This window comes from Carettochelys insculpta, chromosome 11 (assembly GCF_033958435.1).
Source record: "Carettochelys insculpta isolate YL-2023 chromosome 11, ASM3395843v1, whole genome shotgun sequence".
Lineage (NCBI taxonomy): Eukaryota > Metazoa > Chordata > Testudines > Carettochelyidae > Carettochelys > Carettochelys insculpta.
Genome location: NC_134147.1, coordinates 15926159 through 15952565, shown reverse-complemented (window position 1 = coordinate 15952565; position 26407 = coordinate 15926159). Strand labels below are relative to the sequence as shown.

The 26407-nt window shown below is 43.6% G+C and overlaps 1 protein-coding gene across 1 annotated transcript in view; it reads left to right on the top strand.

Annotated features, from left to right (window-relative positions):
- Positions 1-641: 641 nt before the first annotated feature.
- The window catches only part of PHF2 (PHD finger protein 2), a 192611-nt gene continuing 166845 nt past the window's right edge, over positions 642-26407 (top strand). Inside the window, exon 1 of the mRNA XM_075004894.1 lies at positions 642-1066. Within this exon, the coding sequence (XP_074860995.1) occupies positions 969-1066 (98 nt within the window). The 5' untranslated portion in view covers positions 642-968. The remainder of the gene's footprint in view (positions 1067-26407) is intronic.

The following is a 26407-nucleotide window of genomic DNA, read 5'->3' as shown; positions in this document are numbered from 1 at the left end:
GCCGCGGAGGGGCGCGGACGGAAACGCGCGGGGCGGGGGCCGAGCCGCGCTCTGCTGGGGCGTTTCCCCTCACAGCCCCGCTTTCTCGCCTGCCCCCCCCCCGGCGCCAGTGCAATCCCGCTCGCGGGCGGCGGCCCCCGGGTGCGACTCCAGCAGGGCTGGATCCCGGCCGGGGCCCCGGGCCCGCTCTGTACAGTCCTTGTTTACGTGCCTTTAGCAGCCGGGCCCCCCCGCGCTCCGAAGACTTCCAGCCCCAGCCGGGTCCAACCCGCCCCCCCCCCGCTCGCTTCGCAGGCCGCTGTCCCTCGCTGCGTGGGGCGGGCGGCGAGATCTCCGCCTGCGGAGCCGCCCCGCGCTGCTTTCTTTTAAATCTCCCTCCGCCGGGCCCGCCCGCTTTGTTTTGCGCAGCAAGGTGGGTTGCCACCCCCCCCCCTTTCTCTCGTCTCCTCTCCTCTCCTCCGCCGCCGGTGCCAAGCGGGGAGTTCTCAGCTCCCCTCCCCGCCCGCAGCCTCCCCCCAGCCCGGCGGAGGAAATATTGCAATGTTGCAAGCTGACGTAAGGGCCTTGCGAGGAGCGGGCTCCAGTTCGGAGTGTTTATGAAAGCCGCGGTACTGTACTGTCACCAGGGGGCACGCAATGTAATGCCGCTCGCCCAACGTTTGGGATAACAATCATTGACCAACACCCCCCGCACCCCGCGTCCCGGCCGCCCTCGGCGCGCAGCCGGAGAGGAGCCATGCAGCAGCCAAACTTTCGGACGCCCTTTCTGGTTTTCCTGACATTGCGAGCTCGCCCTTGAGGAGCCGTAATTGCATTAGCTGGTTCTCCCCCCTCCCCCCTTCGCCCGCCCCGCGCCGTCTCTCCCGACATTGCGATCTCGGTGCTCGCGTCGGGGAAGGAGAAGCCGCCGCCAGCCCCGCTCGCGGTGCCTGCGAGTCCGGCGTTGTTTTGAAGGCAGCTCAGCTAACATGGCGACGGTGCCCGTCTATTGCATCTGCAGGCTGCCCTACGACGTAACCCGCTTCATGATCGAGTGCGACGCCTGCAAGGACTGGTTCCACGGCAGGTAACACAATGGGCCCGGGCCTGGCGCTCCCCACCCCCGACCCCAGCACCCTGCTTGGGCGCCTATCGCCCGGCGGCGGCGGCGGCTCGGTCCGGGGCAGAGGGAGGGAGGCGGGCGGCGGAGCTGCCGCCGCCGCCGCTGCTGCTGTGTGCGGATTTCCAACAGGCCTTTCTAGCGAGCAGCAGGAGGAGGAGCCAGGCTGCCCCCGGCCTCGCGCTGGGCTTTGCTTTGCTGGTTTTGTTTTGTAAATGTTCGGGTCCCTGCACAATGCCTCACCCCCCCCCCCCGGGCCTGGGGCTATTGTCCTGGGCGGGGGGCGGCGGCGGCGGCGGCGGCGCTGCCTCGCGCCGCTTTCCGGACAGCTGCGCCGCTGCCGCCCGGGCTCGCCGAGCGGGGAAGCGGGGCCCGGGGCAGGCAGCGGCCGCCCAGCTCGCGGCAGCAGGACCCGGGAGGCTCGGCTGCGGCGCGCGGGCGGCTCGGTCCCCGGGGGACGGGCGCACAATGGCCGGAGCTGCCTTCGCGGAGCGCGGGGCAAGGGCCCCCCCCGGCTGGCCGGCAGCACAAGGGGGCTCCGAGCCGGGCAGCGCGGGCCCCGGAGAGGCGTCGGGCGGGGAGCCAGCTCGCCCCGTGCCAGGGCAGTGCCTCTCCGCGCCCCGGGGAGAGCGGGGCCCGCACCGAGCCGCGCCAGTGTGTGTCTCGGGAGGTGGGGGGCCGAGCCCCCCACCCGCCAGAGCAGCCCCTGTGACTGACCCCCGCTACCCCCCTAAGACTGACCCCCACCTGTCCAGAGACGCACCCGCTTCCCCGAGTGACTGACCCGCAGCGGTCCCGCTACCCCCGTGACTCTCCCCCACCTGTCCCGGGATCCCCTGGTTCCCCCTGTGACTGGCCCCCAGAGCAGCCCCAAGTCCCCACACGAGCACCCAGTGACTGAATGCTCTCTCTTGAGCAGCGCCCTGTGCCTGACCCCCTGCCGCCGAGCAGCTTCTGTGAGTGCCACCCCTTGGTGCTCAAAGGGCGAGGGGATTCCATAGCCCATTGACAATTAGCCGTGTGATAACCATTTAACAACAAAACGAGCCATTTAACCCCGAGGTCAATGACACTGGGTGGAACGGGCACCCTACCCCATCCTCTCTTGTTTACTTCTGCTGGGGGCGCCTGGACCTGGAATATAGTGTGTTGCCCCTTTGTCAGCTCACCAGTAAATTGTATTATTGCTGAGCCAACGGCATTGGTACGATCCTGGTGTCACAACAGTAAATTTCTCAGATCCCCGGGATCTCCAGGACAAAACAGAGGCCTTCGGGTGACTTACTGCTAGTCAGCTAAAGATTGATTGAACTTTGTATCTCCACATCTTCGGTGAGGAGGGGGAAAAGATGTTTGAGAGCGTTTGTTGGGGACAGACAAAGGGAGAGACCTCTGTATTTATTTCTTATTAAACCATAATGTAGAAAGCATGATCTGCATTTTTTATATAAGCCACAATAGGAGAAGCTGGACAATGTGGGTAAGGTCCTATCTTTCACTGGACCAACTTCTGTTAGTGAGGGAGACAAGCTTGGCAACTTACACAGAGCTCTTTCCAGGTGGTGGTGGAGGTGTTAATCAGATGGACAAATACTGTGAAACTGAACTTCAAGAATGCATGTGCAGGAATGGGGAAGTTAGTAAAAATAGCTTGAAAAGAAAGTTGAAGGGATTAAAATTCAGAGAATAACTTTGAAGTTTGTTTAAAAATAAGCTTATTAGATTCCAACAAGGTTTGGTACTCCAGGAGAAATTAAAATCAAAGGAAACATGGAAGGGGAATGAACAGCAAAGTACCGAAGTTTTAAAATTAAAATGGCGTCCTTTTAAAAAGTGACTGAAATGTTATTATTAGAATGGAAAGCACCTCAGTAGATATTTGAAAAACCAAGAGGAAATGTGAGGCATAAGTAGCCAGAAGTATACAAAATAATAAGATACTCTTCTAAGTTTATCTAAAGTAGTGGTGGAAGGCCTCGGGAGAATCAGTGCCACTACCGGTTCCTCAAGATGTAAAGGTAGACATAAAAAGCAATTCTTTGCAAGTAATAAAGGCCAGATACTGTGAGTGATTAAAGTATCAAAAAATGAAATTAAAAGAGTAAATCACTGGGTAATTTATCTATTAGTTCTAAAAGAATTCAAGAACAAAGTAGCTTAGTTAAAAAAAATAGGCCAGGAAATATAATAGTAAAATAATTGTAAGCTCCTGAGTGCGTACAGTGTGGTAAGTATTCTGTAAGGGTAAATTGTGGCTCTCTGGTTATCTCTTTTGAAAAGTTCCCACTGCATACCAGACAAACGTGATTAGGTGGAACAAGCCAAGGGTCTGTTTTCCTTGCCGCTGATGACACTGGGTACTGGAGCACCTAAACCAGCTAGTGGAGATGAGTAGAGAGCGTCTATAGAGGTATTTCAAAAGGAATTTGATAAATTTTCTTGCAAGAGGCTGTTATAGAAACTTGTTAACTGGTGTGAGAGGTAAAGTCTCACAATGAATGAATTTAAAAAAGTGGTTCAGAAAAATACAAAGCCTGAGTGTGTGAATTAGTGACCAGGTGAAAATGTTAATAGTGGGTTGATCTTTGGGTGCTACATAATAGAAAATTTCCAAAGTGGTGTGCAGTATGTCATGTGTGTTAAGGATTTGGAAGAGAGGGCTGGACAGAATGGTGACAAAAATTAAATAATCAAGACTAAAGAGGATTGTGAGACCTCAAGTAGGACTTAAAAATTCAAGGTTTTAAGACCAAATGGTGGCAAATTCCACATAGGCAAGTAAATAAATATGGACTAGTTAAGATACTTGTTTGCACTCATGGCTTTTGAAAGAAAATGATTTGTGCTTGACTGTGGACAGGTCAATAAAGACAAAGTTCATTGATAGTTAAATAGGATGTTCTGAATGGTATTAGAAGGGAAAAACATAATAGAAAACAAGTGGTACAGCCTCACCTTGAGAACTGTCATTTTTAAAATGATCTTAAATGTAAATAGCAGCAAACATAAAGATTCAGAAGTGGCTTTATTTTTTGTTTGTTTGTTTTGTAATACAAGCACCAAGAGTTAATCAACAAATAAAATGTACCTCGTTGTTTAGTATTTTTAAAAAATTCATAGCGATCTCCTAGCGACCTCAGTATTGTGTGTATTCTACACTACGACTGAAAACTATTATTTTAAAAATGATGTAATTTGATTCAATATATGTAAAAAATCTTAAACTCATGTCACACATTCTCTGCACTTATGATAGGCACAAAGTTCATTTTACTTCTGAACTGTTTTCAAACTTAACAAAACATTGGTTAGTTGGAATATAACCACAGTGTACAAAGAAGCTCATTTCAATTAGTAACCTCTGAAGAGGGAAAGCTGCACTGATTTCTTCAAGTAATGTGATAGGCTGTAGGATTTATTTAAAAAATCTATATATCCTATATTTTATTTTTGTGGTAATGGTTCAGGTATTTTCCTGATTCCGCTGTATTGGGGCTTCTCGAACATTTTCATAGCATACACCACACATCAATAGAGATATTTCATGGGCTGCTTCACTTTACATTCCTAATCTCCCCTCTCGTTTAACATTGAATAATATCCCTGCTGCCACTGCAAACAATTGGTTGTAGGGAATTAATATTAGAAAAGCACTGAATGTATTCGAGGCTTTCATTCAATGTACTTTCCCATCTGGAAATGAGGTTGAGGTGCTACTGCTGTATGGTTAGCCAGTGCTCTGCCAACCTCGAGTGGTCCATGGACACCTGTTTGGAAACCATTACTCTGTGACGTCACCTGACAGAATTACCTGTGAGAAGGATCCAGGTTTCTTGTGCCTGGCGAAAGTCAGTCAAAAGATTTTTGGGTTTGTTACTGATGAGGGTTGTGGTCATCTCTTATGAGGACAAGATACCATCCTCAAAGAGACAATGGCTAGACCTTTCTCAAGAAGCCATTAAGTAATCTTTCGAGTTTCCAGTTGTTACCATGTCTCAAACTTTTTATTTTTGGGAGGATTACACTTTAGTATGTCTCTTTTTATTTCCTGGATTCCTATCATGTTGGTTTCAGGATTCGGTATGTCAAAGAGGCTGCATTAATATTCTTGGTTGATGAACTACTACCCTGGATGAAGGTCAAGATTCTGATGATTTGTTAGAACTAAAGCTTTTGCTAACGTTGCCCAGTTGGGGTTTCTGATATGTTGGCAGATCTAAAAGGGATGAGTGGAGCTGTTCTTCACTAGCTCTGCTTCTTCCTTTTGGAATGATTTCAGAGGGTCTGTGAGGCCTACCTCATCTGTGGTTCCATATGGTTATCCCTTCTGAACAGCATGCACAAAGTCCTTTGACAGTGGTTGTGTTAATGTTTGAGGCTATGGTGTCACCAATATTCATAAGACCTCCATGTCTGTGATTCTCATTGGATTGAGATGGAATGATATGCATGTTCTGTCTAGGTCTTGCGAAAACAAGTTGGCTGAAGCTCAACCCACCAGTTGTAGAGGAGATTCACGTTGCCTAGGGAAAACAATCTGATGAGCTGCAGATAGAGAGCTGGCCTGTTTCTTCATGGAGAATGTCAACTGTTTGCCAAAGAGATTTAAAATCGTGGGGTATATTCAGGTACTCTTGACTTCTGAGGTAGCAGTGGTAGCTCCTGGTGCTGTTTTTCATCTGCAGTGAGTTAGGTGGTTACCTCTTTTCTTCAAAATGGCACTGTCGCCTCCAGGTTGGACTGCTGCAGCATGCTGTACTTGGACCTACCTTTAGCAATCACCTGTAATGTTTAACTGATGAAGAACTTGGTGGAGTGGGTTAGTGTGGTGGCTCTGTGAACCACACAGGCTATTCATCTGCTTCCAAGAGCAACAAAGGGTGTGGGTGTTAATCCATAAAGTCATGTATGGTTTGGTACCTGCCTGCCTTAGAGGAGAAGAGCCTTCCTTCCTTTGACCCTATGCTGGAACTCAGATCACCTAATATGCTTTGACTTCTCTTACTGTATGTGCAACAAGCCTCAGGTAACACATGACCAAGATTCATCACAAAATTTGGTTTGCTGGTTGGCTCGTTAGCTAGCCTGGGCTGTCTCCTGACAGGGAGTGTGATGTGAACGCTGATCCATGCCTCCCAGGTGCTTTGACAGACAGCCTACGAATGCAAACCCCTTAAGGGATGGAAGAGGTTCTCTGTAGCAAGAGCCCGCTGGTATACTTGCTCATTCTGGATGCATGCCAGAATCTGTTTGCTGAACTTCAGAGCAGGCCAAGCCAAGGCTTTTTGTCCATGTATTTCCTTATCTATGGAACAATATTGGATTATTTATTGTGGTTGATAGGTACAGGAAGGTGAGTTGTTTATCTTCTTAGATGTGGAAGTTTAACATAATGTTTCATTACTTTATATTTGCCACAGGAGGGGTATATATATCCACTAAATAGAAGAAAGAGGAACACTTTTTTTTTCTGGCATCTTATCTAACCTTTGATACATACAGGTTGAATCTCTCTAGTCTGGCATACTCTTGTCTGGCAACATCCATAAACGGGCATGATTTTAGTTATCCAGGCAACCACTTATCATGGGTGTGGCCAAGTTTCTGGTGGTGTCATAAAGTTGTTTACTGCCACCAGTCCTGGCTCTCAGTGTTCTGTGCTTTTATTTAGCTCTGATTTACCCCTAAATGTCTTATAAGAGCCCAGTAAGCACTGCAAATATTGGTAATGTGTTAGAAAATACTGACCTCCTGTGGTCCGGCAAATTCTCTTGTTCAGCACCAGCACATCTCGAGGGTGTTAGGCTAGAGAGGTTCAACCTTTACAAGAAATCATCATCAAGGTTAATAGTTTCGTAAGATTAAAAATGATTAGCCCTTTAGAGTGACAAGGATAGCACCCACGCTATCTATAGGTAGCATAAAATTCGGAGAGCTGTTGCACCTGATGCATGGATTCTTAAGATGAATATCAGCTGGAGTATTGATCATTATTGGGAACTAGTTCTCTTTTGTTACGGCAATTCTAAGTTCTTACCAATGTTCTATCTAGTCTAGTAACTTATGTCTGGCAGGATCCAATTCTTGGAAGAAGGTATGAACCAAAAATCGGCAACCAAGGGTAGTGAATGGGCCATGTGAGTGGCCTTCCTTCATCTCAGGGAGCTGCGAGAGTGTCCTAAACAGGACAGTCTCCTGGGATAGGGTGGTTTTGCTAACTGCATCTCTGTACCTAGAAATTGCAGGTTGTGCTGATTGAACCATAGCAGTACTTTAACTGGATGCAGAGGGAACAGGTGGCTTTTACAGTCAATGCTGCATGCAATCAGCATGTACCTCACTCCACGAGCCCTTGCTTTATGTGCGTGTCACCTTAGTAGTACTGGTATGAAGAAAATTACATGGACGGAAACCAGCGCAATCTGGCAGCCCTGCACAGGGGGAATGGTAAACAAAATGTCTTGCAGGCCACATGTAGATCCCTCATAGGCTGCAGGTTGCTCACCACTGGTGTAAATGGTAAACCCCTTTTGATGCACTCTGGTTTGCAGTGCCGTATGATGGAAGATTGTAACTACCCATTCAACTCCTAGTTACATACATATATATATATATATATATATATATATATATATATATAAATTCTGGTCTGTCTCCATGTTACCAAGTGTCAGTGTGTTTTTCAAATTTACATTGCCCAGTCTTTCATTAATTCGGGGACTTAAAAATCATGAAAAAAAATTACATATATTTTGTCATTACAGCTTAAAGATTTTAGCTGTTTGACTACCCTAGAGGAATAACCCCCACTTTGGGCTGGTCTACACGGGGAAATGTATTTGAATGGCTGTTGTGGAATAAACTATTTCATACGAAGTGGGTCTTTGCCCATGAAAGCTTATGCTCCAAAATATCTGTTAGTCTGTAAGGTGCCACAAGACTTCTTGTTTTTTATAAAGCACAGTAATTACTTTGGAACAGATTATTCACGTGAAGAGCTGTTCTGGAGTACTTATTCCCATCATTGTCCCTATGTAGACAAGCCCTGAGTGGGAATTGTCTGCTTTTTAAAAAAGCTACCTTGGTTGTTTAAAATATAATGTAGCACTGCTTGAAGCTAATATAAAAACTACATTTGAACCTTTCTTCCACTGAAATCATTGTTTTATCATTTATTTTGATAGGAGTAGGATCAGACCAGCCTTTAGATTTTTTTTTTTTGCAAGTTAAAAAAGTGTTTAAAGAGTCTTAATTTGCCACTTAAAGTTCAAGTCCATGTGGAATCTCTGTACTTCTTTTTGCTCCGCTCTTTAAGGAGAGATCAAATTTTCATTAGCTTTCTAATCAGATCAGGAATGCCACATACTTCCTTCATAATATGGGATTCAGAATTAAGATCCCACACCAATTATCAACATAATTTTCAACTGCAAATGAACTCTGACCAGCAGGTAAAGCAAAAACAATACTGCAAAAACTCTGTGTTGAGTTCTTTATTTTGTAGAATGACCCAGAGATAATTGTTTCACCATTTTTCTTGTTTTGAGATATGTAACTATGGAAAGGGGGATTTACAGTGGAAACTACAACAATCTTAACATGCTGTAAGATACTTCTGATTGATACTGTAGTATCTCCGGAGACCTTTTGATATCAGTCATAATATCAAGACTACTTTGAATCCTTTTATTCATAAATACAATGTATGTTCTCTATCTACACTGTGGACTGTCAAATTATGAATAATGCATCCTGTTTTATTTTCTAGTAAAATGTTGCCAAAGGGCCAAAACTTGGTGTGGATGGAAAAAGGTTGAATTACTCAGCTTTGCAAATAAAAAAAAAAAAAAGTTTACAATGGAACCAGCAAGTTGACCCAAACTCCAAGATGACAGGATTCTAATACTGACAACCCCGGGCAAAGCACTTCAGTAGTTACACAGGACTTTGTTTCTAAAATACCGGCTCCATGTTCAGACAGGCATGGAAGGAGAAAGTGGATTAGCTTCTTCAGAATAGACAGTTCTTTCCTCTGTGGGTTTTCTGTTCCCTTTTGGAACGTTGCCCAGGTATCAAACTAGTATTCAGTAGTGGTTAGCATGATATCTGACTTCTGAGCTGAGTGAGCTTTTCACTCCTGAGCAGCGCTTAGTTGTAGGACTCAGCATGACTGCGGATTAGAGAGCTTGCATGTTTTTAGTGCCTCCGTGCTGGAGGCTCCAGCACTACAGCGTGGTGAAAAGAGTGGACCTTTTTGATAGTGGGGGAGTTGGAAGTGTAAGGTGATGTATTTAAACCTGTGAGTTAAGAAAACATAGTGGCCCAAATTTGCTGAAGTGTCCCATATGAGACAGTTTGAGCCTCATTTCCAGACATGAAACATAGAGATATACCTATCTCATAGAACTGGAAGGGACTTCTGGAGGTCATCATGTCCAGTTGTCTGCACTCACAGCAGGACCTATCACCATTCTTCACAGATTTTTTTTTTTTTTTTTTAAATCTAATCTGCCCTAGGTCCTTGAAAGGCCTCTCAAAGACTCAACTCACAACTCCAGGTTTACAAGGCCTAGCTACCCCTCCAGCCTCCCAGAGTGCGGAGTATCCTTTTTTCATTCATAGGAAATAGGGTCATGAGTGCTTAGCGTCTCTCTCATAGGCAGGTTGCAGTATAGGCTCTCAGCTTAGGAACCAGAGGACACGGAACCACAGAATTAATGGCAGTTTTAGAAAACGAAGACCTAAGTGATAGTAGTTGTAGCCACTTATAATAGGAATAAGCCTGCCAGTGTGTTAGTGAGATACTAGGATTTGACAGAAGGTAATAGATGACCTGTCCCATTGAACTTCTGGTACGTGTGAAAGTCCTTTAAAGACAATGGGGGTTTACAACAGAAGGTGTAAGAACGTTATGAGTATTTGATCCAATTCAGGTTTAATTAAAAACATCTAGCAAAAGACTCCAGAGCTCACCACGAACCTGTAGCTGAACCACATGTAGGACCCAATTCAAAAACAAAATGTCTGTTCAGTTCAGTGAGTGCAAGGTTGTACCCTTAGCACCTGGCAGTATTTAGTCAGAAGGGCCCAAATCACATCAGTTCCCAGGGATGGCTAGTAAAGAAAGAGAAATAACTTTTGGCACTGAGCAAAGAGGAGATAGAATAGCTGACCCACTCTTGCACTGTGTAACCTGGATAGTAACCTGGTACAAGTTCTGAATGAACCAACCAGGGGCCATGTGCAGCTTGACCTGCTGCTCACAAACAGGGAAGAACTAGTAGGAGAAATAGAAGTGGGTGGCAACCTGGACTGCAGCGATCAGGAGATGGTAGATTCTGACAAAAGGAAGAAAGGTGAGCAGTAAAATACAGACCCTTGATTTCAGAAGAGCAGACTTCCATTCCCTGAGAGAACTGATGGGTAGGATCCCCTGGGAAGCTAATATGAAGGGGACGGGACTCCAGGAGAACTGGCAGTATTTTAAACCAGTCTTATTGAAGGCATAGTAAGAAATCATCCCACTGTGCAGTAAGAAAAGCAAATATGGTAGGCAGCCAGCTTGGCTTACAAGGGAAATCGTTGGTGAGCTTAAACTCAAAGAGAATGCTAACAAAACAAAACAGCAGAAATGTAGCACTTTAAGGACTAACAAAATTCAGTGATGAGCTTTTGTGGGACAGGCCCACTTCATCAGATCAATCTTATTTCTAATAGACTGACATTTATAAGTGCAGGAGTCCAAAAAAGATTTCAATAAAAACTGATAAATCAAGTACATAGGACTGAAGACAAAGGGTCAATGGGCACAAAACAGACATCAAAACACTCCAGATCCACAAACCAGTTAGTCAACATTTTAATGGAATGGGCTATCTGTCAATGACCTAAAGGTATGTGTGTTACTGAAGAAGAATTATCGCACCGTTCTGGAAAAGGAAACAGCCAAGCTGGCTATTATATTCAAATTTGGCACATTAACACATGGTTTAAATCGTGATGGGAATTTTCTGAGTCACTATAGGGGCTCGTCTGCATACTTGGCCCAATCTAATTCTTGACCTTCCCCGCCACCCCTCCACTCTCTAATTTGCTCACCTTGATTATCTTTTTCTGATTTGTCCTCCTTGCTTACTGTTTTTGGTTCTCTGTGCCTTAAATATTGAGTTTGTTCTGGTCTGGCTATGGTCTGAAGAAGCGGGTCTGTCCCATGAAAGCTCACCTAATAAACTATTTTGCTAGTCTTTAAAGTGCTACTTGATTTGCTTTTTGTTTTGATAGTACTGAAGAAGGGGGTTGGGGGTGGGGGATGTTAAGTGTCTTGCCTGAGATAATGAAATGAAGGGAAGCAGTCCTTGTAATGTGTGAGGTAATTGTCTCTGTTCTTACCAAGTGCTAATGTGTTGAATTTGAATATGAACTCCAATTCACAACTTTTTCTCTGTAATCTCTTTTAAAGTCTCTTTGTTCTAGGACACAAATTCTCAGGTCTTTAACAGAATGGCCTACTCCACTGAAGTGTTTGCTGACCAGCTTATGTGTATCGAGATTCCTGATGTCTGCTCTGTGTCCATTCATTCTTTGGTGAGGAGTTGGCCCAGTCTGTCCAATGTACATTGTAGGGAGGCATTGTTGGCACATAATGGCATATATATGACTGGTCGAAGCACATGAGAATGTGCCCTTGATCTTGTAACTAGTATGGTTACCTCTAGTGATGGCACCCCCAGAATAAATATGTAGACAAAGTTGGCAGTGGGGTTTCTTGCAAGAAAAAGTTCTAGGATTAGTATTACTGTGGTGTAGTCTGTAATTGCTACTGAGAATCTTTCTTAGATTAGGAAGTTGTCTACAGGAGAGGACAGGCCTGTTACCTAGGCCTTCTGGAGTGTGGCATCATCGTGATCTAGAATAGGTTGTAGGTTTTTAATGATACATTGCAGGGGTTTGAGCTGGGGGTTATAGATGATAAGTGGTGTTCTGTTATTGATTTTCTTGGGCCTATCTTGAAGTAGCTGTTTTCTGGGTATTTGTCTGGCGCTGTCAATCTGTTTTTCCACTTCTCCAGGTGAGTAATTAAGTTTTATAAATGCTTGGTAGAGGCCTTGAAGTTAGTCACCTAGATAAATTGGAGGATTGGGCCACAAGAAATTAGATGAGGTTCAGTAAGAAGAAGTGCAGAGTCCTGCACTTGGGATGGAAGAATCTCAAGCGCTGTTATAGACTGGGGTAGACTGGATAAGTAGCAGTGCAGCATAAAAGGACCTGGGGATTTCAGTAGATGAGAGACTGGATATAAGTCAACAGTGTGCCTTTGTAGCCAAGAAGGCTAAGGGCATATTGGGGTGCATAAGGAGAAGCATTTCCAGCAAATCTAGAGAAGTTGTTATTCCCTTCTACTTGGACTGGTGAGGTCACATCTGGAGTACTGTGTCCACTTCTGGGCCTCTCCATATAGAAAGGCTGTGGACACATTGGAGCAGGTTCAGTGGAAGGCAATATAAACGATTAAGGGGCTGGAGCACACGACCAATGAGGAGAGGCTGAGGGATTTGGGCTTATTTAGTTTACAGAAGAGAAGACTGAGGGGAGATTTGATAGCCGCCTTCGACTTCCTGAATGGGGCTCAAATGAGGATAGAGAGAGACTGTTCTCAATGGTGACAGATGGCAGTGCAATGAGCAATAGTCTCAAGTTACAAAGTGGGAGGTATAGGTTGGATTTTGGGAAAATCTGTTTCACCAGGAGGGAGGTGAAGCGCTGGAATACATTACCGAGAGAGGTGGTGGAATCTCCATCCCTAGAGGTTTTTAAGTCCCAACTTGACATAGTCATGGCTGCGATGATTTACTTGGGGTTCATCCTTCTTTGGGTAGGGGGCTGGACTGGATGACCTCCTGAGGTCCTTTCCAGTACTAGAATTCTGATTCTGTGATAGGTCTGTGATGGGAGGAGGATTGAGATTTTTTTAAAATACTTGTCTGCAAAATCAGTTCAAAACTATGTAACCATAACAGCTCACAGGAGCTCATAAAACTTCCTGCTGCACAGAGGAACTTTATGTTAAGATTACTTTTAAATCTTTAAAAATGATTCCCCTTTATTTTTTAATACTATGTCAGTCCATCCCTTCTCTCGTTAATTGTCAGACCCTTCCATTTATGTTGTCACTATATGTTGACCTGTTTGACCCTGGGTAATTGAATGGAACTTTTAAGGTTCTTCTACCATCCTGCTGGTTATTCTGGTTTTTACATCGGGGGTTACATGGTGTGAGAGATTGGTGATGAGTGTCAAGTGCCTTTCAACACCAGGTGGTTGGCTTAGCTCTGGATGAAGCTGGTAGAGGTCAGATGTTATTGGTATGAAATGAGTTGGGGGGGCTCCATTTTTTATCTTGATTAGTGGTGGGCAATAATTTTTGCTGGGTGGCCAGTCCAAAATTACGGTAAGTGGTCAAGAGCTGCACTTTTCTATGGAGGCCATGTGGGGTTTGGGATGACAGTTGGATGGTGCTTACCTAAGCAGCTCCTGGCCAGCAGCACTCTCAGGAAGGCTTCCCTGTCAGCCAGCAGCCCCAGCCCACTGGCTGTTCATGTTGCTGTCTGTGCTGGGAAGGAGTGCTTTGCATGCTGCCCCAGTCTACAGTGTAATGTCTAAGAGCCTATTGGCCAGAAACAATCACACTGCCCTCAGCCAATTACTGACCAGTAGGAGTGGAGAGATTTTGCTGGGGTATGGGTGGCATACAAAGTTCTTCCTCCTCTGCAGACTTAGGGGTGGGCCGTGGGCTGCATTATATGGCTGGGTGAGCTGGATCTTGCCTGCCCCTGAACTAGACGATAGGAAGACAGCCCATCACAAAAAAACAACCTGGGCAAAATTTTGACTCTCTGGAAGTTGATTCCAAAACACTCATTGACTTCATTAGCATTAGGATTTCTTCCGGTGTCTGCTGGCAACATTTTGAAAGCTGCAATGGAGAGACCAAGCTTTGGATGAGCAGTGGAAAATGATTTACTGTCTTATCCCTAATGGCACTCCCTCTGTCAGGATACCCAATATAGAAGCGGGTCTGTAGGGAAACTTGAAAAAATTCAGGGTCGGTCATTGCTGCTTGCCAGTGTTCAGTGCATGGATAACGTCATTCTCTAATGGTGTCAAGCTTTGTGCCTTGTATAAACTCTACATGCATTTTAGTTTTTAGTAGAGAATGATTTGTTTGCTGGAACTTCTTATTGGCAAAATTGTATTGCACTTTAAAATGACAATCAAATTCTGTTTGAAATCTTAGCAAATATAAAACCGTACTACTAGTGTAAGACTCTTACAATACCGCCTAATATGCCTACCAGTCAGCTGAAGGGCAGTAACTTTCCCTCATGTAATAACTTCCTTTTCCTCTTAATCAGAAACTGAGTTTATTTAAAACATTTTGCATCTAGTCTCTGCATTAAAATAAACATGGCTGAGTGGTTTTAAAAGTCAGGTATAATGACCATTGTAGTGACTCCAGAGACTCTACTGCAATGTAAGTATCCTAAATTTTGTTTAAATCAACTGAATTTCTCCCAGTAGCATCTAAATCTATGGCGTGGCATACCATGTGCAGGTATAAAAAAATCTTCATCCTCATTATTTTACATGTTAAATATCTTCTTTCTCAACTTAACCAGCTCAGTTATTTCTAAATTTGTATTTGAAAAACATAGAAATGTGTCTTATGTCTTTAGGTATGTTATTTTCATATTGCTGTTCATCTCCATGGTACCTGAGTATGTTCCACACAGGGTGTGTCTATACCAGGAGCTGGAGTTGTGATTCCCATCTCAAAACCTACTTTTGCTAGCTCTCATCCGGCTAGAATGCTAAAAATAGAACGTTTGATACTGTTAGCTGCCCGGAGTGGGTGTCCGTCTGAGATTTTCATGTTCTTGGGGTGGCTGGCCTGTCCCACTGCTGCAGCTGCATTCTGTTTGGAGTACACTTTCTCAGGGAGAGCTAACGTGATTATGTCTGTTCCAACAGGGAGTCACACCCCTAGCTCAAAGTGTAGGCATACCTTAGAATACATTAGCAGTAGCAAGAGCCCCAGTAGACTTTCATGCAGTCTGTCACTCATCTTCCTTTTCAGGGTACATTAAAGAGATTTATTAGTTTATTTAAATGACTTTAAAATTTTATTTGTAAAGATGTAACTTAAATATGCAGAAAGTGTAGTGAATATATTATAGTCAAATCCATCTACAGATCAATCATGTTAACACTTTTAAACAATACATTCCTTGACTGGAAATATATGCAGTCAGTGTCAGTGCAGTATGATTTGGAAAGGCCAGGTAATAAGCCCCTTCACCACAGAGCTAAATTCATCTTTCAAAACAGTGACATTATGGCAGTCATGTGTTTAACCTAGGGAGTTTATAACACAATTGCCGCTGTATCTGTGATGATACTGTTAAAATAGCAGGATATGTAAAAGGCTTATCTGGATACTCTAATTAAAATCATCATTGTCTCTTTCAAAGAAGGCAGTTTGCCCTACCACTTCAAATAATGTAATAGTTCAGCCATGATACCATCGTCACCTTGTCTTTAGCCTCCCTTAATTGGAAAAACTCATTAAGAAAGTACTGGTGACCAAACTACAATGGCTACTCACCTTAGCTGGTATCTGTTCCCTTTGGCGTTGCATGGTTTGCCGATGGAAGTTTTTCCTTTGACCTTGGATAGCAAACAGACCTTCATTATTCTACTCTTTGATCTCTTGCTAGTCTTTGGTACTGTTAAGTGTGCTGGGCTGGAGCTGGGGGCAGATGACTGTCTAGGTGCTGAGGTTGAGGTACAGTAAGTTATTCAAAAGTGGAACAAATGGAGGGGTCGGGGCACCGAAGAGTCTAATTGCTGGAAGTGCTATTAATGTAGGGCCAGGCTTGACTGTAAGGGGCTGAAGACGTGCGTAAGCAACCTCTCAGAAGTAAATGTGGTAGTTCTTCATTGTCTTAGACAGGTCATCCAAAACATAAACACCAACAGGCATGGTGAGCCAGGCAGTTGCCTTGGTCCCTGCAACTTTAGAGCACTGCACTCCAATTGGCTATAGGATCTACCGGTCGGGACCTGCTGTCAGCGTGTTTTCTTGAGCCCCGCCCACTGTCATCCTGTCCCCTGCCCCAAAGTCCCCAGTACAGCAGAGCACTTAAGGAATTTTAAGCATGTGAGTAGGCTAGTGAAATTAATGGAGCTAGTCACATAATGGAAGTTAGGCACATGTTTAAATGCATCACTGGATCCAGTCTGAGGTCTGCTACATGTGGAATGCAGTAGGATTTTGTGCGTTTGTCCATCATTTTCAATATCAGTGGCTAGTGCTGAGCAGAAAACTAATAAGAAATATGCTCCAGTTAAAAGAAGATCTTTTTTCAGTAAATATATTAGTAGACAGTTCCCTCCCTCCCCCATTTGTCAGCTATTCTTGTATTTATTTTAGCTGGTACATGTAACCTTAACAATAAATGTTGTTACCTAAATGTTTCCATTACAAAATGTCACGTTTAGTTGCTCACAACTTTCTCAACATCTTATCTTTTCTGCAAAAATTACGTGTTCTTGCTCTCAGTTAAGGATCCTGCTTTTTTTTTTTTTTTGACCTCTAAAAGTTTCATTGAACACATTGATGTTAGGATTTTTTTGGGGGGAGGCGGGGAAATCGATTTTCTGATAAGAAACAATTGTTGTGACTTTTTAAAAAATCTTTCTCTTGAACTCTTTTTTTTTTTTTTTTTTTAAAAGATGGCAGGATCTCCAGTGGAAGGTGATGGAAAATTGAAATTTGACGTTGTGTCGTATCTGCTTTTCTTTGGGCTGGAAATGTGGGATTTGATTGGCCAAATTATAATAGTTTAAGGAGGCCTGTGCTTAGGAATGCTCACTGTTAAACATTTAGTACCAATAATCTTCCAGTGTTCCACTGGTACAGTAGCTGTGTTATGTGTGTATTGAATGGGATTTTCCATGAATAAAAGATATCTCCAAATTCCATTGGATTTGCACATGCACTTGCCCAAGTGTGCAAACACCAAATGAGCACATTACTTTGCACCATTTATGTTCTTTGCCTGGAGCTTTTTGTATGAAATATTTATATGTACATATGAGATTACTGAGAAAAATCAAGTTACTGTGGACCGCAGATGACAAGCACTAATAATTTTCAAATGGTACAGCTTCCTTTGTTTCAGTGCTGGAAAGAAATAAGCAGATGGATGAAAATTATTTGGCTCAATCATAATTTAGAGAATGCAGGAGTGATAATGATAGGAGGTTGGACTGTCAAATGAGTGAAAATCATAATCATGAGATTTTTAAAAAAGTCATGATTAACTACAGTTTTAATCACACTGTTAAACTATAATAAATACCAATTTAAATTTATTATAAATATTTTGGACTTCTTTATACATTTTCAAATATGTTGAGTTCAGTTACAACACAGACTAAAAAGTGTATCATACCCAATTATTATTTCTGGTTACATATATTTGCCATTAATATAAACAAAAGAAATAGTATTTTTCAATTCAATGGCTACAGATACTGCAGTTCAGTCTCTTTATTATGAAAGTATAACTTACAAATGCAGATTTTTTTTTTTTATATCCAACTGCACCCAAAACTAAAACATTGTGAAAGTTTAGAGCCTACAAGTGCCGTAAGCCCTTCTTCTTGTTCGGCCAAATGCTCAGACAAACAAGTTTGTTTACATTTACAGGAAATAATGCTGCCCACTTCATCTGACCGGAAAGTGAGCAGACACATTCATATGACACTGTTGTAATATAAAGTGTCATAGCTAATATCAATATAGAAAAACATCCAAAATATTTGTAGTACATTTAAACTGGTATTCCATTATTAACAGTGCAATTAAAATGGTGACGAATTGACTGTTTTAAAAAAAATGTATTTAATTTATTTTCCACTAATTGCTTGAATTAACTGTAACTGACAGCCCCAGCTCTGGCCAATATAGCAGCCCCCACTATCAGTGTATCTGACCACCATTCTACAAAGTAGTGCTTAGGTTTGGGGTTATGTTGAAGTCAGGGTGTCATGTTGAAATCAGGGTGTCCCCCCCAGCCCTGTTTCCCAATGCTGCAGAGCAGGGATGGGGAGACACATAATGGAGCTACACATCTCTCAGAACTGGAAGGGACCTCATCAGGTTGTGGAGTCCAGTCCCCTGCCCTTTTGGCAGGACCAAACACCATTGCTGACAGTTTTATCTTTTTCTTTTTTAATTTGCCCCAGGCCGGTAAATGGCCTCCTCAAGGACTGAACTCACAGCTCTGGGTTTAGCAGGCTAGATCTGCTGCAGTCTGAAGCATGGATAGTAAGTGACTCACTCAGGCTTGAGCTGCACTAGGGTAGAACGTCGACTTCTGATACGCAGTTTTAGCTATGCCATTAGCATAGCTAGAATCGGCATATCAGAATCAATTTTCTTACCTAGTGTAGATCGGGCTCTTCAGGCTTGTGCCAATGTCCCTTACTCCACACGATTGCAATAGTGTGGGCTACCAGGGTCAACAGCCGAGGCCAGAGAGATTGATTTTGCCGAATCTTAATGCATGCAGCAAAATCGAACTCTGGAAGATTGTGTGCATGTCAGGTAAGTGTAGATTTACTCTCAGGAGTGCAGAGAAGGAAGGGGATGGTGAAGACAACAGAGCAGGACAGATTTCCCTTAAAGAGCAAAGAGTGGCTTCTCAGAAACCTACCCAGCAGCAGCAGCCAGTGCATGCACTCTGACTATGGTTACACTAGCATGTTTTGCTGGGAAACCTCAGTTTTGCCAGCGAAACTCGCGAAGCGTGCACACACAAAATGGGGTTTGTCAGCAGTATCTTGACAGATCGCAGCACTTTTGCTGGCAGCGTTCTGACTCTAAGCTTTGAGGCATAACACTACCGTCCACAGATTCTGGTGACAAAAAATCAGCATAAATGCCCCTTGACAGACAGGACATGCGCAACAATGGGCAGCCTTGTCTGCTGTGCTTCCAGGTGCCTGTTTTGTCGAGAGAGCAGCCAGGCAGTCTGGCTGCTCTGGTGACAGAGTGGAGCACTCCTCCAGTTTGCCTTTTTATGTGGCCACACTCTGTCAACAGAAGTTTTGTCAGGAAATCTCTTCTGACAGACTTCCATTGACAGAGCACTCTAGCCTCTGTGTCACTGTCCCATATACCCAGTCTGTGCCACACACAGTCACTGTCTCATACCCTCTGCAGCACACGCTCCATCTGTGTTGCAAAGTCTGCCTCTGACACACAAGGTGTTTCTCTCTCATACTCACACGCTCTGTTTGTCTCTCTCTGTAGTCCCTAGGTCCAATCCTTCTGCCTGAGGCTCTGCCCCTTCTCGGGGGGCCCAGAGCCACCTGCAACCAGTACCAAAATTCATGGAGTGGCCCCTCTACAAAAGTTATTGCCCACCCCTTGCCTAGATGATAGTTTGAGCAGCATGGAGATCTAGGGACTGATCTTGGCTAAGGTTCTGAGAAAAAAATGGCCAGATACGGAATTATTGTCTTTTAGCTACGTGTTTCTTTAAAGCTAATTACCTAGCCTAGCTCATGTTATGCCTATAAAAAGCATTGAAAATGTCCCTTCTAATAAAGTCAGTTCAGGAAAATGGCTGTTTGTTGTGTCAAAGATTAAAATTTAAATCACAGGCAAGGGAGAAAGAGACCCCTTTGTGTAAATACGAAGGAGATGTATTATGCCAGAATGCTACTAAATACATGTAGAATGTGTTCCTGTATGTACCTGTGTATTTAATAATTGTGAGTCATGTGATTAAAACTTAGATTTATCCTTTTAGTTCACGTCATTATTAGCATCATCAACACTAACATAGTGTAAAACAGTATCTCATTTTAAAGGTCTCAGAGTGGGTACAGCAAAGTCTTCAATGGTCTATTGCCAGATGCAGCAATGAATGCAAATGTTTTTCATTATGTTTTTGGATGAATAGAGGATAAAGTGGGAGTACATCAAACAGTGAGCGAGTATTATGCTGGAATACAATCCAAACATCACAGAAGTCCCTTCAGAATCCAGACAATAGTTAGTTCCTTCTCACTGAACACATCACCAGAGCCTCAACTCTACAGACTCAACCTTTTGTGTAGTGTGGACTGTGCTTTCATGCTGCTGTGGCCATGTGGATAACTGTCCCTCCATTTGTCATGCTAAGAACCAACTTCTCTCCTGTTCACGCTCACTAGTCATTGGTGGGGCAACTACAACACTTGCTTAGGAAAATCCTCAGTGTATTTTTTAGGGTTTTTAATTTAGTTTGGCAGCTAAAATAAAGGAAGGAGCCAGTACCTCTTGAGCAGCTAACTCTCTGCAGACTGCCAATAAAATGCATTGTGTGGGGCCCATTTGGAATTGTGTTTCCTGTGGAATTATAGAATGCTGCCGTGGAGAGAGAGCCTGCTGAGTATCAGACCAATCTCTAATCATGACTAGAATGGAAACATGTAGGGCCATAAATTCCCTTCTCTTTTTTTACATCAAGCAAAGTCACAGAAATACCATGAAAAAAGCCATAAAATCACTAAGTAAGCTAAGGGTATGTTCCCACACACAAAAATCACCAAATAAGTAGAAGAGAGGGCCACATTGGAGTTTGGTGCACTGAAATAATCCTGGCTGGTTCATCTCTACTATGGAAAGTGCAGAGGCTGTCTCTTATCTCTACAATATTTTAACTATCTGCTGTGGATGAATCTTTAAAACCCAAGTTCTTTTGTGACAGGTCTCTCACACAGATGGAGAGTGAATGGATTCAATCATGGGAAAGGCTTTGTTAGCTTTCAGCTTTGAAGTGAAGGTCTGTCAGTTAGGGCTTGTTAACAGGTAATCATGGAGAGGGTGGAAGGTTTGTTGGCAGGGTTTCTTGGAGGGATGGGGTTTGTTTCTATCCAAAGGAGCAGAGAGAAGTCCCATAACTTTGTGCTCTGGAAGCTTTGATCTTTTACTTGTTTAGAGGCCTCAAAGAGGAACCCCTGAATTGTGGAGTTCCATTCTGCTGAAAGGAGGACCTTACAGATTGTGAGGCCACAGGGGAATGAGTATGGTCCTCTACTCTGACCTCCTGCATAGAATTTTCCTCTCAAATTCCTCCATCAAGATCATAATTTCTGGCTGAACCAAAGCACATCTAGACAGACATTCAGTCTTCAGGAGAATGTACCAGATTCCTTGGGAAGTTATTCTAATGGTCAGTTACCCTGAGTGTTAAAAATCTGCACCCTGTTTTCAGTTTGAATTCGTCTAGATTTAAGTCTCCAGCCACTGGATCTTATTTTGACTGTCTGTGAGATTATACAGGCTTCTGTTATTGGAAACCTCATCCCCATTTAGGTGTTTGTTTATGTGTTTAAGAAGGGAGAACCATTAAGGCTCTTTTTGACTGTAGCAAACAGGGAAACCCTTTGTTTAATCTCTCTAATTACAAGGGGAAGAAATTGCTTGTTTGGGCCCTGGAGAGGACGAAATTGACCAACCTCTGCCTCACAAGAAAAGAATATGGTTATTTTTCAGACTCTTGTATTCCCCTCCCCCTCACAGAATTATCAATGCTTAGTTCCTAGGATGTGACTGTGACCATTTTCATGCAGTAACTTGTACCCACATGATCATTAAATCGAGCCATGGACCTCTTTTTCCTGCTTATATATCTCCACAACAGCCAAATGGGTTTTTAGCCATTATTTTTTTAAACACCTCCACTGGGTCTACACTTGCCCCCAGCTTCGAAGGGCTCATGGTAGTCAGGGTGATGGGAGACTTAGCCTAGTGGAGTGCTGAATATTAACAGCAGCACTTCATTAGTAATCTCCCCTCACCCTGATTAACATTCTCCCTTCAAAGTTGGGGGCAAGTGTAGACAAGCCCCTCATGACTTTAAAATGCTTTTTGGTGTGGTATCAGTATGCAATGGAGAGAGTATATTCAGCACTTGTGTAGAGAAAAAATCTGGTATCCAGCAGTTAGCTGGGAGTGTGGGGTAAGGGGAGGGTGTTGTATGGCCAATACTCTGAACTTGCATTAATGTCAGTCCAATGACTATATTTACTGAAGAAAGTTGAAATCATTTGAAAATGTGGATGCATAATGGATATAATTACAGTTGTGGTATTGCTGTAATATGGTCTAAACTAGTAACTTCCGACAAGGGGCAGCTATGAGAGCAAATTATGTGATCAGCATCACGAAGTATTTTGAATAGTTATGATTTTTTGCAGACATTCTCCACCTCTCTAGGACTGCCTGCCCCTCTTTATAAAATATTGTGGTGGGCTGGGGCTGTATTTATTGGCGTAATGGTTCATTTAATCTAGTGTTTTTGGTCACAAGACCTTGATGCTTAAGAAGAATGTAAAAATGTGCATTAAACCTTTGTAATGCGAAATTCTAAGAAATAATGTGTAGGAGAAAAAATCCTTCATGATCATTCAGAGATCTGCATTGCTCCAAAGCATGGGAAAGGATTGTCCTTGGGACATTTTCTTAGCTTTCTAAGAGGTCTGTGCAAGAAATTCTCTTGATGGCTTTCCTGGGCAAAGTCTGTGCTGTAGAAGGAAATAAAATTAATTTTCCCAGAGTAGTTGCTATATTCTTTAAGAAAATAATACTTCAGTCTCCTATGTCTCTGTGCCACCGTGAGTCCCATCTAACACGATCTAACTCCCTGTTCTGAGCTCATCCACAAGGTCATCAGATTGATTTTTCAGTACTTTGCAGTCTTTACTACTTCAGAAATAACAGCATTTTGCCCATTTGTTGTTAACTTTGAGTCCTCAATTTTCTTCTCAGTCCCCTGCAGTTTTATTCCAACATCTTCAAGCTTCTGACCTGGGACAGCCATAGAGGCCTAACTTACATCCAAGTTTGCACTAGTAACTCTTTTCATACTGCCTCAGTCTGTGGCCTTACGAGATCTCATGAGCTAAGCAGTCAAACCTAAGTAAGTGCTTGGATGTGAGAGCTACGTGATAAATCCAGTGCACTCCTGGCAATGGTACTGAGGATTCTGGAAGGGGCATGCTGCTTTTTGAGGCAGTATTGTACCAAAGCCCCATGTCATGGTAGTAAGAACAGTACCGTTGGAGGTGGTGTCATCTGAATTAAGTGCAAAGCCAGTGCACTGACAGCTTGTAATCTTCAGAGCACTTTTTGTCATAATGAAGGCGTTAGCCTGGGAGCATTTGGTTCTACTACCACTTAACCCTTGTGTTCCACGTGGAGCATAGCTCATCTACAAGTCTCCTCCACTTCATTCTGTCTTGGGACAGAACTTCTAGCTGGCTCCAGCAGTACCCCAGTTGTTGTGCTTTAATCTCAGTAGACCTTCTCCATGTTGTCCGAGGTCTTCCTCTTTTGCATTTTCCTTGTGGGTTCCATGTGAGAGCTTGACGGCCTATGCTGGATGATGGTTATCTGAGAGTGTGGCCTAGCCATCCCCACTTTCATCTCTTGATTTCGATGTCAATTGGTTCTTCTCTTGCTCTGTTCCTAAGCTCCTCATTTGTGACCAAGTCTTGCCATTTTGTGTGAAGGCTGTAGCTCAGGCACTTGTTTATGAATGTCTGTAGCTTGTGATTTGAAGACTTTTTAGTACACAGGTCTCACATGCATACAAGAGCACATACACATTTGTATTGAAGATCCAGAGTTTCCTCTTCACAGATATTATTTGTGAACTCCATATGGGATGGAGAGTCTTGAATGCAGCTGTTGCTTTCCATGTCCTGGCACTGATATCCTTATATGTTCCTCCATCTGTGCCCATAATACTCCTGAAGTAGGTGAACTGCTCCACATCTTCCAGGTTATCCCATCCTAGTGTTGTTGTTGGACTGGTTGATCCCCATTGTCTTGGCTTTTCCCTTGTCAATGCCCAGTCCAGTCATTGAGGCAGTTGTGTCTATTGTTGTGACCTTTCCTTTTATGCTTCCATGTTGATGTATAAGGAAGCCAACATCATCAGCAAAATCAATGTCCTCTAGCTGTTGGAAAAGTGTCCACTGAATGCCTTGTTGATGGCCATCTGTTGGCCTGTTCATAATCCAGTCCTTTGTGATCAAGAACAGGAAAGGTGACAATAGGCACCCTTGTCACACTCCCAACAGTATGTTGAAGGATGTTGTCAAGACACCATTGTGAACAATTTGGCATGTTGCATGAATCAAGTTAATAATTTTGGATGGGATGCCATGGTGTTGCAGCAGTTTCCACAAAGTGTCTCTACCAACACTGTCAAAGGCTTTTTCAGAATCTGTGAAGGTTATGTTCAGGGGCGAATTCCACTTGAGCAACTGTTCTGTGATCACTCTTGAGTGTTGCTATTTGGTCAGTGTGGGATCTCTCACTTCGGAAGTCGGCCTGAGCTGTCCATTGATTTATGTCTTCATTCTCTCTAAGAAAATCCTATTGAACACTTTTCCTGGAATAGACAGTAACGTGATGCCCCTCCAGTTCTTGCATTCCTTCGGGTTGCCTTTCTTAGGAAGCTTGATAAGGTAGCCATAATTCCAGTCATGTGGGATCTCTTCAGTGTTCCAAATTTTCCCCAATAGATTATACATCATGTTGACTGACGTCTCACTACCTGCCTTGATTGCTTCTGCAGGGATGTTGCCTGGACCAGGTGCTTTTCTGCTTTTCAGATCGGCAATGGCTTTTCTGATTTCTTCTTTTGTAGGTCTGCTGCTCTTAATTTGCAGCAGTATATTTGCAGGTGGTAACTCGGGAGGTTCCATTTGAGCAGGGTGATTCAGAAGGTCTTCAAAGTGTTTCTTCCATCTATTGACCTGCTCACTTTCATTTGTTAGCACACGCCCCTCCTTATCCTGTACTGGCTGATCCACTGTATGCTTTTTCAGATTTCTCTGTCCTGCAGCTTGTTCAGTGTGTTGTGAAAGGTTTTCCACAAAGTTTGTCTTGTCCCATTTTACAGCCTTGTTCACTTCTTTGTTGTCTTCTGAATACAGTCTCTGAGCTTCCACCATGGCTGCCCTTGTTTGGCTGTTGTTAACTGCTGCTTTTCTGTCCTTTCTGTCCTTCACTTTTCTCAGAGTTCCTGCTGATTTATTCTTTGTGACACCTTGTCCTCTTTCCCAATATTTTATTGTAGGTTTCTTTCCAAGCTGTTGTGGTATTTCCAAATTTGTTCCACGGTAGTGTCTTTTGGGATGAGGCTTGCCAGAAGTGCATATCTGTTGGACAGCTCCACTTGGAAATTGGCTCTTGTCTCTAAATCCTTCAGCTGTTTCATGTCAAATGTGAATCACGGCTTGGTCGCTGTTGTGGTGTACTTCTTGAGCTTGAACATGAGTTTTATTGTGACCAAATGGAGGCCTGAGCCTACATCTGCTCCTCTTCTAGTATTGATGTCCTGTATCAATCTTCTGAAAGAACTGCTGATACAGATGTGATCATTCCGGTTTTCTGACGGGGTCTGGTGAAACCCAGGTAACCTTATGGATCCTTTTGTGTGGACAAACACTACCACCTGTCACCAATCCATTGAAGGAAAAAAAGTCACTGAAGCGCTCTCCATTTTCATTCATGTTGTCTGGGTCTTCTTTTCTCATGGTCTGTTCTCTACCTGTATTTATGCTTCCAGTTTTCACATTACCATGTATCAAGCAGGGAAGACAGCACAGATTGCAGCCTTGCAATTTTGGGCTTGTGTGAGACAAGGTGGACACAATCTGGGCAGCTGCACCTAGCAACAGGTGAAACCCTCACCTACTCAGGGTGTGAAGAAGACGGTGCACAACACACAGAAGGTGTGGGCTTTATGTAATCAAGAGAGGCTTCTGGTGCTTTAATGTAGTAGACAGCAGTACCATCACACATCATTACTGCCAGATTCTGTACCAAAGTGCGAAAGGTACTAATTGTGCAATGTTATGCACCAAACAAAGAAACAGCTGAGGAATGTAAGACAGACTTCTATGAGAAACTACAAAGTGTGGTGAACCAGAAAGCAAAGAAGGAGATGTTGATTTTGATGGGTGACTTCTTCAGTGCGAGCATGAGGTGGTTGGGGGGTTATGACATCTGCGTGCTCTAAATCCCACAATTATCTTCTATTGACAAAATATTTTTCTCGTCTTGATGGCACTGTTTGGAATCTCCCCCTTCCGCCTCTGGCTCAAATGCAGCAATGTCTGTGCTGCAATATGCATGTTCTTTAACACTGCAGTGCAGTGCTATACAAATTTCAGTGC